Source organism: Cavia porcellus, unplaced genomic scaffold (assembly GCF_034190915.1).
Source record: "Cavia porcellus strain 051 isolate PalLab524CR breed Dunkin Hartley unplaced genomic scaffold, mCavPor4.1 scaffold_1, whole genome shotgun sequence".
Classification (NCBI taxonomy): domain Eukaryota; kingdom Metazoa; phylum Chordata; class Mammalia; order Rodentia; family Caviidae; genus Cavia; species Cavia porcellus.
The window spans coordinates 56,789,552-56,804,807 of NW_026947484.1; the positions used below are offsets into that span (position 1 = coordinate 56,789,552).

At 41.8% G+C, this 15,256-nt stretch overlaps 1 protein-coding gene across 2 annotated transcripts in view; it reads left to right on the forward strand.

Annotated features, from left to right (window-relative positions):
- Positions 1-66: 66 nt before the first annotated feature.
- Galk2 (galactokinase 2) overlaps positions 67-15,256 on the forward strand; it is a 108,682-nt gene continuing 93,492 nt past the window's right edge. The window contains exon 1 of one of the 2 annotated variants that reach the window (XM_005004568.4): positions 67-268. In XM_005004568.4, the coding sequence (XP_005004625.1) occupies positions 249-268 (20 nt within the window). In that variant the 5' untranslated portion in view covers positions 67-248. Of the gene's footprint in view, positions 269-14,535; positions 14,703-15,256 lie in introns of those variants that run through there. The other variant, XM_003471862.5, reaches the window with a different exon arrangement.

A 15,256-nucleotide genomic window follows, 5' to 3' on the forward strand; every position in this document is an offset into this window, starting at 1 on the left:
CGCTACTACGCTAAAACCGAGTGCACCACGCCGCTCTTCCTGCGAGAGCGCCGGCGCCTTAGCAACTAAGCATAGCAACTGGGAAGTCGGGTATTGCGGTTTAGAAAACCTTGCGCTCTTGTGGAGCGGTTGCTAACCTTCTAGGGAGGGAACAGCCTCGTCCCGTGTGTGAGACCCGGAGCCATCTCATTCGGGTGAAAGTAAAAGGGCAGCCTAGGACCAGATACCTTTAGCCGAGGGAAGCGGACATGCCCACCCTATGTGACAGGTAGTGTACTGTTGTCTGCCACCGTTATCAGCGTGCATGTAGCCGGCGCCTTTTGGCATCGCTGTGCACACGTAGTGTTTCTTGTATTTGTAATTGACGTAACGGCTCTGTGAATATCCCAGGTTAAGTATCACTCTGTCGTGATGCCATCGGTTTTATTTCGTTGCTCAACGAGTTATAAACTGACTTTTTCTGCCCTTGGGATCAAATTAAGGTTAATAGTTAATGATTAAAAAAAAGCATTATCACTGCTAAAATCCTTAGCAGAATTGTAAATAAAGAAAAAATAAAATTGAAACAAAGGAGAGAACTGCTTTTCATACAGGTGGCATAGGTTTCAGTTCTGCGTGTTTACATCCACGGATGATGTGTGGTAGTAGCGTAGATATAATTTTGGATTGTTTGCTCCTAATTATTGTACCAGAATAGATCAGAACGTATAGACATGCTCTTGACAATGATTATTTAATGGCTGTGTCTCAGTGCAACATAATTTATTAGTATACATTTAGAATGCTGCAAAATAGCTCTTTTATCTTTTCAGAGAAAAAAAAAGAATCACAAGGCTTTTTGAGTAATCATTTGAATTGACACTTTGTTATAGTTCTTATGAACTGTGTGTAAAACAGTAATGCAATCTTACCTGTTATGCTATAGCATAACACAAATGGTTTTCCTAATAGCTTTTTCCTGCCTGCATCTTATTAAGAGAAATTAACAAACATAGGTAAAATTGAAAGAGTAATACTGTGGACACAGTGTATACCATTAGCTTTTTAAAAATTTTTATTTTATGGGTACCAGGGATCGAACTCACAGCCACGCGCTTGCAAGGCAGGCGCTTATGCCACTGAGCTAAATCCCCAGCCCCAACATTAGCTTTAATTGTGTGTGTATATATGTATTCCTTGAGTCAACTGGAAGGAGAATGCGGATATATTACTCCTAATGTAGCCATGCATATTTTCTAAAATTAAGTCTATGCAATCATAAAATCATCTTTACATATAAAATAATGTCTCAATACTCAGAAATTCCTCTATTGAACATAAACTTTCTTTTTTAAAAATTTTATTTAAGGAGAAAAAGAAAAAAAAACAGAAAAAAGGTACAAGTTATACAGAATTTCAGAAAAAATAAACAGTAGGAAATCACTAGTTAATAGATTACATATTGTCATCTTAGAAATAGTTGTTCAAGTTACAAAATTAAAGCATATAAAGTGGACTTTCAAACAGTGAGACTGCAAACAGTTCTGTTCATGAGCCAACAAAACTCAGTAATATGGTTTTCTATCTTATACATTTAAATATACATGTAGTTATATCCTTTAGAGCACTTTCTTTTTCTCTCTTTTGTACAATGACATTTACACATTTTGGTTTTTATTACTCCCACAGTTCTTACTACTTTTTTTGAACAGAGTAAAACCAAATGTGACATAACAGAACAGAGTCAGTCAAATCAAAAGAGTGGACAATAATACATAATGTAAAAACAAAATACAAGGTGATCAACAATGGTTACCATACTGCCTTTTGCTATCTTAAAAAGAATTGCCTATATCATCAGTTATAATAAAATTGAACAAAACAGTAAAGAACAAAACCAATAAAACCAAAACATTGGAGACATTACAGGACTTCATAAGAAGGTAATAGTCAACCAGAATGGGCGTCATAATGAATCTTATTGTCTTCACAGTTGTTGCCTATACTTTCGAACTTGGTACTATCAGGCAAAACAGAATAGAGGAAAATCAGTCAAAACAAGATGGTGAGAGCAATACAGGGTTTCAAATCAGAACATAAACTTTTAAAACAGGAAGAAAATTAAATAATACCACTATAGAGACGGAGGTTTCCCAAAATCCACATTAGAGATTCTGAATCAGTATTTCTGGGATGGAGCTCTGTACTTGCAAGTTTAAAACAAATATTCCTCAGACTGGGGTGATTGACTATACATCTCAATTTGCCTGGGAAAGAAGTGTTTTTTTTACTGTCAATCCAGCATAATAATCAACAGCACTTTCTGCTCTCAGAACAATAAATCACATGGCTATCAGTAATTCATAAATCTTCAAAAAAGCACATAGAATCCTAAAGTAGTTAAGATGCTTATCTGTAGCCAGGCATGTGGTGCATGCCTGTAATTCCAGTGCTCCAGGAGGCTGAGACAGGAGGATCCCAAGTTTGAGCCCAGCTACTTAGTGACTTGGGGACACCTTGTCTCAAAATTAAGAAAGGGCTGGGTATGTAGCTCAGTGTGAAGGCTTTGAGTTCAGTCCCTACTACACAAACAAGAAACAGAAGGAAAAGGAGGAAGAGGATGAAGAAGAGAAGGAAGAGGAGGAAGAGAAGGAGAGGAGGAGGGAAAGAAAAGGAGGAAGAAGAATAATAGAATATATTATTGTTGTTCTTGTTTTTGATTTTGGTTTTGGTTTTGTTTTGAGACCGTCTTGCTTTGTAGTTCAGGCTGGCCTGAACCCACTGTGTAGCCCAGACTAGCTTCAAACTCACAGCAATCCTCCTGCCTCAGCCTCCCAAGTGCTGGGATTACAGATATATGCCACCACACCCAGGGAAGATATTGTTGAAGTTTACTTAATCATAGGTTTGCTTTTATTCAAGATAACAATTCTGAAAGTATCTTTAATAGATAATAGATAGTGTGTGCATACTGACCATACATGTAAAACTGCACGCTGATTTACACTGAATTTATTTACATAATTTGCTGCATTTCAGTATAGTGCCTTGCCCTTATATGGGGGGAAATTATTCAAGTAACTATAGTTATTCAAGTTACTAAATTTTGAGCATAATTTTTCTTTGCCTGTACTTAAGTTGGTTAAGCCCAGTCTGAAAAAGTTTGCTCAGAACAATTGAAAAACCCTTCAAAGTGCTTAGAATACTACTTAGGTACACAGATGTGAATGCATATTTGTTAAGTTCACATTAGTGAAGTAATCTTTTTAATGCAGAGAATAGCTTTATATCTAACTCTACACATCAAAATATTTTTCTGCTGGTAACAGCCCATTCTAATGTTACCTATTCTCAATACTTTATGCAAATAAAATATTGTCTGTACATCAACTATTCAGTAGTAAATTACTGAAAAAATTTATCTTAACAGGGCACATTGCTGTGATACAGTGAAAGCAGATCTTATGGGGCTGTAGCTCAGCAGCACAAATGCCTGCCTGACAAGTGCAAGGTCCTGAATTTGCTTCCTGGTACCAAAAAAAAAGTAGATCTGATGTTTTTAAAATTATTTTAAGATTTTTGAAATATAATTTATGAGCCATATTAAAGGACATTAAGTTGCACATACTTAAAGTGGATATGAATTTTCATATATGTATACACCTTTGAAAACATCACTATACTAAGATAGTGGATATTTATTACTGCAAGTTTCTCCCTTTCTTTCTTTCTTTTTTTTCTTTTCTTTTTTCTTTCTTTCCTTTGAGTCAGGATCTCACCATGTAGTTCAGGCTAGCCTTGAACTCACTACATAGGCCAGGCTGGCCTTGAACTCACTAATCCTCCTGCCTCAGCCTCCTGAGTGCTCAGTACAAATATCTGCACTTCTGATAGTTACACAAAAAACATTAGGAAAACAACTTGAGAATTTCTTAAAAGCTAGTATCTATTGCTGTACAACAATATTACCATAAACTTAGAGGCATACAGCAATACATTTACTGTTCCACAATTTCTGTGGTTAGGGAGTCAGGGTGCGACTTAGGTGGGTCCTCTAGAGACTCACAGAATCTTATTTGGGACTCACTGGGGGAAGGACCCACAGATTTGTAGAAGAACAAAGTCTTGAATAAGATGAGTGTGCTGGTGCATGCCTGTAATCCCAGCACTAGAGGGGCTGAGGCAGGAGGATTGTTATGAGTTCAGGACCAGCCTGGGCTAAAGAGTGAGTTTAACGCCAGCTTGAACTGCATAGTGAGACCCTGTCTAAAAAAAAATCTTGAACCAGATCTACTTAATCTGAATCAACAATGCAAGCCAAATATATAACTAGAAATTTTCTAGGAGCCACTGTAAGAATAAAATGAAACATGAAGTTAATTATATATTGTACCTAATATGTCCAAAAATCATTTCAAACATAAAAAAATATATTCAAATATTTTATTTTTTATTTGGAGTCTCCAGAATACAGGTACATTGAGAGTATAGTGTATTTCAGTTCCATCTGGCGGCAGCAAGCAGTTGCCACGATCAATGGGACAGCATGCATCTGCTCCCTCAAGGCAGGGCCGTGTCACTGTGCTTTTGCACTCTGGCTGAGTATGGAGCAGGGACTCTGGGATGTTTAAGAAAGTTATAAATTAATGGACCTGATTAGAACCTGGATGGCCACTTCATGACTACAGGCGAGTGTCGGACCTCTCCTCCATGAAGGAGACATAAAAATACCTACTTCATTAGGTTGCAGATTTTGAAAACCACTTCAACTCTCCCTGCAGTCTTCATCTAATCTTGTTTGTCATCTTTATCTTTATGTTTTGCTTTTGGGCCCAGGATGGAACTCACGCCCTTGAGCTTGCCAGGAGTTTGTTATCTTTAGGACTGTCTGATGTTACATTCCTCAGTTACTGATTTTTGTATTTTTGAACTGTCTGCTCCTCTTGAATTAGCATGCCAGGTTCCATCCATTGTTCTGTCATCATTCATTCATTTGGAAGTGTTTCCCTGGGCATAGTGTTTGAAACTCTATGCCAGGCGCAGAGAACACAGCCATAAATGTAAACAAACAGTTGGAACTGTTTGGCAACTCTTTTTTTTTTTTTTTTTGTCTTTTTCGTTTTTTATCGGTACCAGGGATCGAACGCACGACTGCCTGCTTACAAGGCAGGTGCTTATGCCGCTGAGCTAAATCCCCAGCCCCCTGTTTGGCAACTCTTATGGCAAAAGTAGTTAAGTAAACAAATGACTAGATTTTAAAAACTGTGTGTAAACTCTGCATTTTGTATAAACTCCATTATTAAAATCAAATCCAATTAATAGTATAGCTATCTATCTTGTATATACATGCTATACCTATATGTTAGTTCATCTAAAAGAACAGTTTGTGCTGGTCTCTGCCTGCTGGGTGCCACTACCGGGCCCTTTCCTCCACAAGCCCAGCATGGGCAGAGAGAACCAGGAGATCCGCCTTCATCTTCAAGGAGCTGCCACCAGAAGGCTTCTACCTGCAGAAGCTAACAGGAGCAGGGACACACAGCCAGGTAAGCCCCATGCATCTGTAGGCCACCATTGGAGGCCCTTGGTTCCTTCAGGCAGCCATCACCCACTAGCAGAATCAGACAAACAAACCTCTGTGTATCTGCCACCATCATGGGAGTCCCAGTGTAGACACACAGGCCTGAGAGAAGCAGCCCCATCTATGCACCCCTGATCACCAGGGAAGCCCCAGTGTAGCTGCACAGGTCTGAAGAAGCCAGCTCCATGCCCTGCTACCTCCCTGTAAATCTGGAATTAGAAGAACCCAGGTGCTGGTCCCATTCCTCTACACTGCCTGGGCAGTCAACACGGGAAGCACCTGGGACCCCACAATCAGCTTGTTGGGAGGAATGCAGGAGAATGTCAAGGCCAAGGAGCAAAAGGCAAATTGAGACCTCCACTCTACACAGATTAAGTCTGGGAGATACGGTCACTCTACACAGATTAAGTCTGGAAGAAAACGGGAGTCACACACCTGAAATCTCTGAGACGACAGAAACTGAAGTAAGGAAACAACTTCATGAGATTGTAAAAGCAGTGAAATCAGAAATAATGTCTCAGGTAAAAGAAGAAATCACAAACATACTGAAAGAATTGTTCAGCAGGTCTAAAGAAGACATAGACAAAAAAGAGGAGCATAGGAAAATGATGGACACCTTGAATGAAGGTAGAAAGGAATTATAATACATGAAACAGATTCAAAGAGAAATCCAGGAAATTAAAAATTTCCAATCGAAAGCTGGCAAACCACTTGAAAGATTTTCAAACCTTGAAGATAGGATTGCAGTTAGTGATCATGAAAGGAAAGCTCTCAAAAAAAAAAAAAAACAGCTGCAAGGTGATGCAAAGAAGCATAATTTAAGAGTAATAGGTATCAATGAAGAAGCAGGGGTCCACACAAATGAACTTAAGAGGATATTCACAAAAGCAATAGCAGAAAACTTCCCAAACATGAGAAATGGATCTGGCATGCAGGTAAGTGGGGCATATAACTAGCTATAACCAAAGTAAATCTATACCCAGACATACAATAATCAAGAACCCAGAAATTCAACACAAGGACAGAATATTAAAGTTCTTAGAAAAAAGAGACAGATCACCTATAAAGGAAAACCAATCAGAGTCACAGCAGACTTATCAACACAAACCATCAAGTCAAGAAGAGTTTGGAGTGAAGTGTTTCAAACCCTGAAAGAAAACAACTTCCAACCCAGACTGACCTACCCAGAAAAACTATCTTTCAAAATTGATGGAAAAATAATATGCTCCCATGATAAAGAACAAATGAAGGAATTCATGACCTCCAAACCAACCCTACAGAGAGTGCTAAAGGATATTCTAGAAAGAGATAAAGCTGACCATGGTTCCAGGAACAGCAGCAGAGGAGGATCACCAAACAAGACAGGCAACTGAATGAAGGGGAAAAGTGGAGGGCCAACCACAGGAGGATAGCAGGCCAGAGACAAACCAGTGTTTGCTGGTTGTAACCATTAATGTAGATGGCCTCAGGTCAGCAATAAAAAGAAGCACAGGGAGAATGGATCAAGAAACAAGATCCATCCATACACTGTACACAAGAAACACACATAAATGGAAAGGAAATTCATAGATTGAATATCAAAAGAGAGAAAACAATTGTTCCATGTGACAGGAGACCAAAAAAAAAAAAAAAAAGTAATTTTCCCATCAACTGAAGAATGGATAAGAGAGATACGGTATTTTCATGCAATGGAAAGTACCCACCTATAAAATAGAATAATCTCAAGGCTCCTGTAGCTAAATAGACAACTGGAGGTCATGTTCATGGGAGAAACAGTTTGAACTCATACACATGAACCAGAAGAAACAGGAGGAGTTAATGGGCTCCAAAAGCAAAATAGTTAATGTAAGAGCAAAGGGGAGGAAACACCTGGGAGGGAAAGGTGGAGGCTACTGTTAATTTCTTATTGTCTTATCTTGAACTGTTTACAGGTTTTTGTTGTTCTGCCTTGTTTTGTTAGATTTTATGCTGTCAGATGGTATGGGTAGCTATTTTGAATATAATGGGATATATTATGGTAATCATGGTTTCCTATTATATTGCTTTGAAGTCTTATAATGCTTTAATTCTTTTGTTTGATTGGTTTTATTCTGTTTTGTTTGATTTTATTATGTGTGATGGTATGAACAGCTGAGACATTATGGTAGCCACTGCTGATTTACTATGAGCTTATTGTGAAGCCCTACCATGCTTTTGTTCTTCTGTTTTGATTGGTTCTATCCTGTTGTGTTTTATTTGATTTTATTATGTGTGATGCTATAGACAACTTTTTTGAGGAAAATGAGATATTATAGTAGCCATTGTTCATTTCCTAGTTTTTGGTTTTGAAGTTCTGTAATGCTTTAATTCTTTTGAATGGTTTTTTTTTTTTTTTTTTTTTTTTTTTTTTTTTTGTCTTTTTCCTTTTCATCGATACCAGGGTTCGAACTCACAACTGCCTGCTTGCAAAACAGGCACTTATGCCACTGAGCTAAATCCCCAGCCCCGCTTTTGAATGGTTTTATAGTATTTTGTTATGTTTGATATTATTGTGTGTGAAGCTATGCTCAACTGTTTCAAAGAAAAGAGACATTATGGTAGTTACTGTTGTGTAATGGTTGTCTTCTTGTGAAGTGCTGTGTTGCTTGCATTGTTCTGTTCTAATTTGCTTTGTTCTGTTCCTGTTTGTCTTATTCTCTTTAAAATAAAAAAATGAAAAAAAGAACAGCTTGTGCTTTCATTGTTTGATTGCTTTTTTTTTTTTTTTTTTTTTTTTGGTACCGGGGATTGAACTCATGATCTCGCACTTGCCAGGCAAGTGCTTATGCCACTGAGCTAAATCCCCAGCCCTGTGCCTAAATCTGGTAACCTGAACCACCACTAGACAGCATTAGCAATATATTAATTAGTGTGAATTCCCTACTGCCTTTTGAAATTCTGTGTCATATCTATCCTCTTTTGTTTTTCTTTTTTAAAATAAAAAATAGAATAAAATCCGATAAGATTTTATATCAGTTTGATTTTAAAATTAGAAGTGCACACTTCCAGTACAGTAGGCTGACCAAACTGCAGATAAATTGTGGAGATTTAAAACTATTTTTTCCCTTTGTTTCTATTCCCAAGGATGTTCAAACTAGACAATAGCTTCCTCATTTTATCTGTTATAACCACGCAGTGTTGCCTATCTCGACAAGGAGCTGAGTATTAAACAAGTTTTGTCTTTCCATTTTCTGGATTACATTGGCCAGACATCTCAGGGGACAAGCATAATTCAAGGAGTTTTTGTTCCAGGAAGACCATTGAGACAGCCCAGTCTGTAAGACTGCAGTATGTTGTATTCTGTATGGAAACCTTTGTTAAACACTGTTGATTCTGTGTCAATTCATAAAAATAAATCTTAGACCCTACGCAGCCCCAGCGTTACCGGTAACTGACCTGCGGCCCAGGCCCGGAGGTCGCAAACCAAGTCCTTGATGGGGGTGGCGGGAGTTGAGGCAGCAGAGAGGGATAAGGAAAACTGGGTGAAGCTTCTGAGAAATAAGTAAAACCTGAGGGGAACAGGAGGAAGCTCCGATTTAAAAGGAGTCAGATGAGAGAAGCAGTTGTGGCTCAGGGCTTCATAAACACAGAGTACTGCGTGCTGGAGAGGCGACCAGCCCAGGCATGTACGGGAGTGCTCCTGTGCGGGTGGCTCAGCAGACTGGGGCCCGCAGAGAGGTGGACAGTCTCATGCCTCTGCCCGAGGAAGAATTCGTACCCAGCTCCTAAAGGCACAGGAGGAATCTTTGCCCTTGGAAGAGGCCGAGGTTCCTTACAAAGCACAAAGAACTCTTTAAGACTCAACAGCAATGAGACAGACGTCCAGCTTGAGAAATGGGCAGAAGGACTGCAGGGTTAATTCACCCAGGGCTCGCTGGCCTCCAGTGCTCGGGGTTTGAAACGCCACCGGCAGGATAACGCGCGCAGGACGCCCAGTGCAGAACCCGCGGCTGGGTGGCGGGCAGGGCTGCTTCCAGACTTCTTGTTTCAACAGCAATCGGTCATCTGTTAAGGCAGCTTTGCACGGTTTCTGCTCCCTAGTGTGGGGTTTCAGGGCAGAGGATCCGGCTCAGTGGTAGAGTACTTTGCTAGCACAGGCAGGGCTCTTGATTTTGGCCCCAGTATCATCCTTCCCCGCACAGAGGTCAGATTGAATTTTAAAATATTACAATGCTGTATTTGTATCAATGTATATTGCTCTGATTCATGAATTTTATCTTTGACCTTTTGACGTAAATGACTACACACTAGGCGGATATGCTGGATGTGATAGCATGTAACTGTGACCCCAGCATGTGGGACCCCAGCATGCAGGAAGATCCCTGTGATTGCATGGCCAGCCTGACCTATGCAGTGAGACTGTTGCAAGAAAACCAAAGCGATTTTAAAATGTAAAAGTAAGGGCTGGGGATTTAGCTCAGCGGCATAAGCGCCCGCTTTGCAGGCGTATGGTCATGAGTTTGATCCCCAGTACCGATAAAAAAAAAAAAAAATAAAAATAAAATTTAAAAGTAATAGGAAGGAATGTAGCATCATGATACAGAAGACATTAAAGCAGTGTAATATATTATTTACTGCTGGGTGTGTTGGCATTTCCCGTGGTCCCAGCCATTAGGGAGGATGAGGCAGGAGGATCACTAGTTGGAGCTCAGCCTGGACAAGTGAGCCGCTGTCTCAAAATCCAAAATAAAGGGTCAGGGGTGTGGTGTGTAGCATAGCTAGGTTACTTGCCCACCTGCAGATGAGGTCCTACAGGTTTAGTCCCCAGTGCTGGAAAAAAGATGACCATGTTGGGAAAATACCATAATTACTCCCCCATGTCTGTGCTCCACAAACTAGGAAGTAACATTTCAGGGGAGTGGTCAGCCTCCCGGCTGCGGTCTCAGGCAGGTAGCCCCCAGATGGACTCAGGAGAACAACACAGGAAACTTCCGGTGGAAGTGATGGCAGGTGAGGCCTAAGCCCTGGAGCTAGCAGCAAGGTCCTTGTGCCTGGGACACTCTGGCTTTCAGTCTTATTTGGGAGCATTTTTGTTGTTGTTTGTTTCATTTTGATGTTTATTTTGTTTGTATTTGGTTTGCTATAATATTTTATGGAAAAAATAATTCAAATTATTATGTTTCTTTAAAGAATCTATCATTTGCTTATAGTTATCCCATATGTTTATAATTTGACTCTAAACTTTATTGTAATTATGTTTACTTGCAAGAAAAGAGAGATTTGAGGTTTGTGAACAAAAACATGTTTAAATGTTTAATTTCACCAACAAGAACTAAAGCAATACCTTTTTAAAACTGACAATGAAATGTGGTCCTACCCCATATAGAAATAATAATATAGGATGTAAATTGTTTGCTTAGCAAAATGCCAGTCATAGGAAGATGGGATAAGACAATATTAGTTTTTTATTTTTTAATTAAATTAATTAATTAATTAATTAATTTTGAGACAGTCTTGCTCTGTAGTTCAGGCTGGTCTTGTACTCCCTGATGTCGCCCTGGCTGGCCTCAAACTCATGGAAATCCTCAGCCTCCCCAGGGCTGGGATTACAGCACCTACATGTGTCCCCATGCCTGGCTAGTAATGTTAGTGTTTTGTTTTATATTTAGTGTTCTCAAGTAGTTCAAAAGTAGCTTATTTTAAGAGCAAAACTGTATGAAGATTATAATGCATACATTTCAACTCTAGAACAAGAATTACTTATTGTTTCAGTAATTTATTTTTAGGCACGCTTTGCTGAGGTCTCGTGGAAGATCACACATTCAGAAGCACTATGACCTGTGGGTTAGGAGTCCTGAAGCCTGGTTTTAACTCCAGCTCCTCTGTATTCTATTTCTTTGGGCCAAGCATTTCAAAAAAGGATTTTTAAATATTTGTTATATAATGTGCCTTCCAGTTTTCACCAGTGATGAGACTGCAATGGAAATGTATCCAAGATCCACACTAGTGATTTGCCATTAGCTTTCATTTAGCAAACTTAGTCTTTGGTCATCAAATATTCACTCAATAAGTACTTTATGAAACAGTTTCCATAGTCATTGTGCTGATTTTTAAAAAACCCCTGTAGGGGCTGGGGATTTAGCTCAGCGGCATAAGCACCTGCCTTGCAAGCAGGCAGTTGTGAGTTCGATCCCTGGTACCAGTAAAAACGAAAAAGACAAAAAAAATAAATAAATAAATAAAAAACCCCTGTAAAATGAGTTTATTTTGCACTAATTTGTAAAGAAACAATATTCTTGAAGCTCCAATATTTGATTATTTTTTCAGTTCATCTGAATAAAAATGATGTTTTCAATATTTATTGGTGTTCCTAAAATTTTAAATTTCTTGGATATATTCTCTCCCTATTCAAATCTATTTATGAGAAGTAATAATGATGCCATTTTTGTCACCAAGATGAAGCCACAATAAGCAACATACTGGAATTTATTTGAGTTAAAAAAAACCAGATGATCAGGAGGGAAAGAATATGAGTGAATCTGTTAGCTTTCCTTTGCTGTGACAAAATACCTGAGTCAACTTATAAAGAGGAAAGGTTTATTTTGGATCATGGTTTCAGATGGTCAAGTTCATGGTCAGCTGGTGATATTGTTTGGGTCTGCAGAGGACCAGAACATTACAATGGGGAATGCATGGCCAAGCATAGATGCTTATCTCATGGCAACTGGGAGCAAAGAGAGGGGTGGGGGAGACACTTGAGTCCTAACATCTCCTTTCATGATAACAACCTAACCTCCTACCTTTGAGAGATTTCCTACCTCTCAGCAGCACCACATGATGTGACCTCGCCTTCGACACATGACCTTTAAGGAACATGTGAAACCCAAACCATCGAAGTGAGAAAGTAGTGTTGAGGCCAGAACAACTTTGCTTCCATGACGTTCCATTTACAGTGATAACTCAAGACATGCTGAGAGGCTTCCACCTTTTGGCTACACTCTGGTATTGTGGATTCATCTTCCATTTCCTCTTCCCCCATGTTACGGTTTATATCTAGATGTCCCCCAAACTTCATGCATTCACAGGTGGGCTTTGGGGAAGTGAGTGGATCGTGGGTATGTGACACCCTGTTAGTTCACTGATGGGCTTATAACTGGGTGTGATGTTGGGAGGAAAAGCCTGTTGGGAAGAGGCGGGTCAGGTGTGGGTGATCTGAAAGGTATAGAGCTCTCCTTTCCCGTTGATCCCTGGCTGCTTCCTGCCCGCCATGCCTTGGACTGTTTCTCCTCTGCCATCCCTCTCTGTCATGCTGCTGTGTCTTGGAACCAGACAATTGTCGACTAAAACCTCTACAAACTGTGAGCCAAAATAAACCTTTGCACTTTTAACTTGTGGGTGTCAGATGTTTTGTCCCAGCAGTGAGAAAGTAAGACCCCCCCATAAAAAGAATGATCAGTTACAAGGTAGCAACTTAATGAATCTCTCTAAGTTACATTCTTACCCTGGTGTGTTTGGCTTTGCTCTGTTTAGACACAGATGGAATGTGTTTTCCAAAGGCTCATAGGTTGGAAGCTTTAAGAGATGAGCCTGATGGAAGTTAGTTAGATCACTGGGGGATTTGTGCTGGTATCTTAGGGTCTGTGCTCAAGAGAATGGTTGCTATAAAAAGGGTCTGGGGCTGGGGAAAGAGCTAAGTGGCACAAGCGCCTGACTGGCAAGCATGAGGCTAAGAGTTCGATCCCTGGTACAAAAAAAAATAAAAATAAAAATAAAAAAGAAAGAAAGAAAGAAAGAAAGAAAGAAAGAAAGAAAGAAAGAAAAGGGGGATCCTGACCCCTGGCCCCAGTCCCCTGGCTTCCTGTCTTGCCTGGTGATCTTTCTCACACCTTTTCCTTCCATGTGGTACCATGTTCCCTGAGGTCCCTCCAGAGACCAAATAGACAGGGCTGCCTCCAATGTGACCTAAATAAACCTCCTTTCTTTATAAGCACACATCCAAAGATACAGAATAGCAACAGAAAACACAACAGACCAACACAAGCAGATTGGCCCAGATTCCCTCAGTTGGAGACTCTTGCCACATGTGTTTTGCTTGCTGTCTTCGCTTGGGTTGAATCTTACTATTCTGAGGTACAAAGTGTACTGGATTGAGAGTTAATAAGTCTGAATTTTAATCTGAGTTTTGCGACTGTGGTCAGTGTGACCGTTGCCTTCATTCAGTTTATTTATCTTTCTTGTTTCTTGAAACCAACCTGCCAGGCTGCACTCTGGGTGCTGGGAATGCACGCTGCCTCGCACAGGTCGCCCCCTAGCTGGTGACAGTGATAACAAGCCGTGAGGCACACCGTGAGCTCATGAGGAACGAACTACACAGGCAGTTTTGATACATCTGAGAACCGAGAACAGTCGTGTGATATCAGGGTGCCGCGGTGGGGGGTGGGGGTGGCCGGACGCCCTCAGGTGACGGGAAGATGAAGGGTTGACTGACCGGACGCTAGGGACGCCCGCAGGGGGAAAGCCAGGTCTCCTTTCCACCGATTGTCCTGTTGTAGGAAGGCCTGCCGGTCCCTAGGTGCTTGCAATAAATGCATGGGTGTTTACATCTAGCGCTGGTCCGTTTCGTGCTGTGTGGAAATAATCCACAGGAGAAGAAGCCGGAGCTGAACATTTCAGTACAGTTTTGAGAGTAGGTGCTAGACATTAAAGGGGAAAAACCAAAACCAATGCCTAATTAAAAAAAAAAAAAAGCTACCCCGAGGGCTGGGGACGTGGCTCAGCGGCAGAGCACCTGCCTTGCAGGCACAAGGCCGTGGGTTCGAGTCCCTAGCTCCACAGAGTAACAAACGCAGCTCAGATGACCCCCAGCTTAATCTCCTGGGGAGCGGGAAGCAGCGTCCTTAGCGCCTGAGACCCGCACCGGGGCCTGGCGGGCGGGGACTCGGCCCAGGTGCAGCCCGGAGGAGACCGGGGCGGGGCGGGGCGCGGCCACCTCAGCAGGGCGGCTGCAGGACTTCCGCAGGGCAGAGTGGCTGTCGCGGCCGGAAGAGGCGCCTCGTGATCTCCGGAGCCGGAGCCGGAGCCGGAGCCGGCCGCGTCCCGGCGGCGGCGGCGCAGGAGGGCGGATCCGGGCCACGATGGCAGCGGACGGCCCGGCCACACGCCTGGTCCGGGTGGCGGAGCATCCCAGGTGGGGAGCACGCGTGCTGGGCCGGCGGCTGGGGGCGCTCCGGGGGTGCAGGGGCACCCGCGAGTCTCCGGGGCCCGAGTCCGGGACCCCGTCCACCCCTCGGGGTCTGTGCTGCCTCGGCCTGCAGCTCTGTGCGCTCTCCCCAGCAGCTTCAGCATGCGCGCCTAAGCCAAGCTGCAAAGCCTCCTGGCCTTGGTGCAGCTGACACTGCTTTTGAAAGTCCCCTAAATATTCACAGGAAGGAACACTGCACTTCTTCGGCTAATGCAGCTTTTAAAAAAATGCAGGAGCTCCGCTCTGTCTCCCAGGCAGTTAGCCTGCTGCTGACACCCGGCTGCGGAATAACCGGTCTCTCAGCGATGGGGAGAGGAGGACTGTTAGAAATTACAGCCACTCTCAGAATTCTTTATGCTGGTTTATTGGGCTGAATGCGGTCCTTCACTTGCCACGTTAGCCCAGGGCTTTCTGAGCTTGGGTCTCTCCCACTTCCTTGTTTTAAATTTTCTTTTTGCCTGGTATGGAGTCTGTGCGCTTTCTACTTCCTGATTTATTAC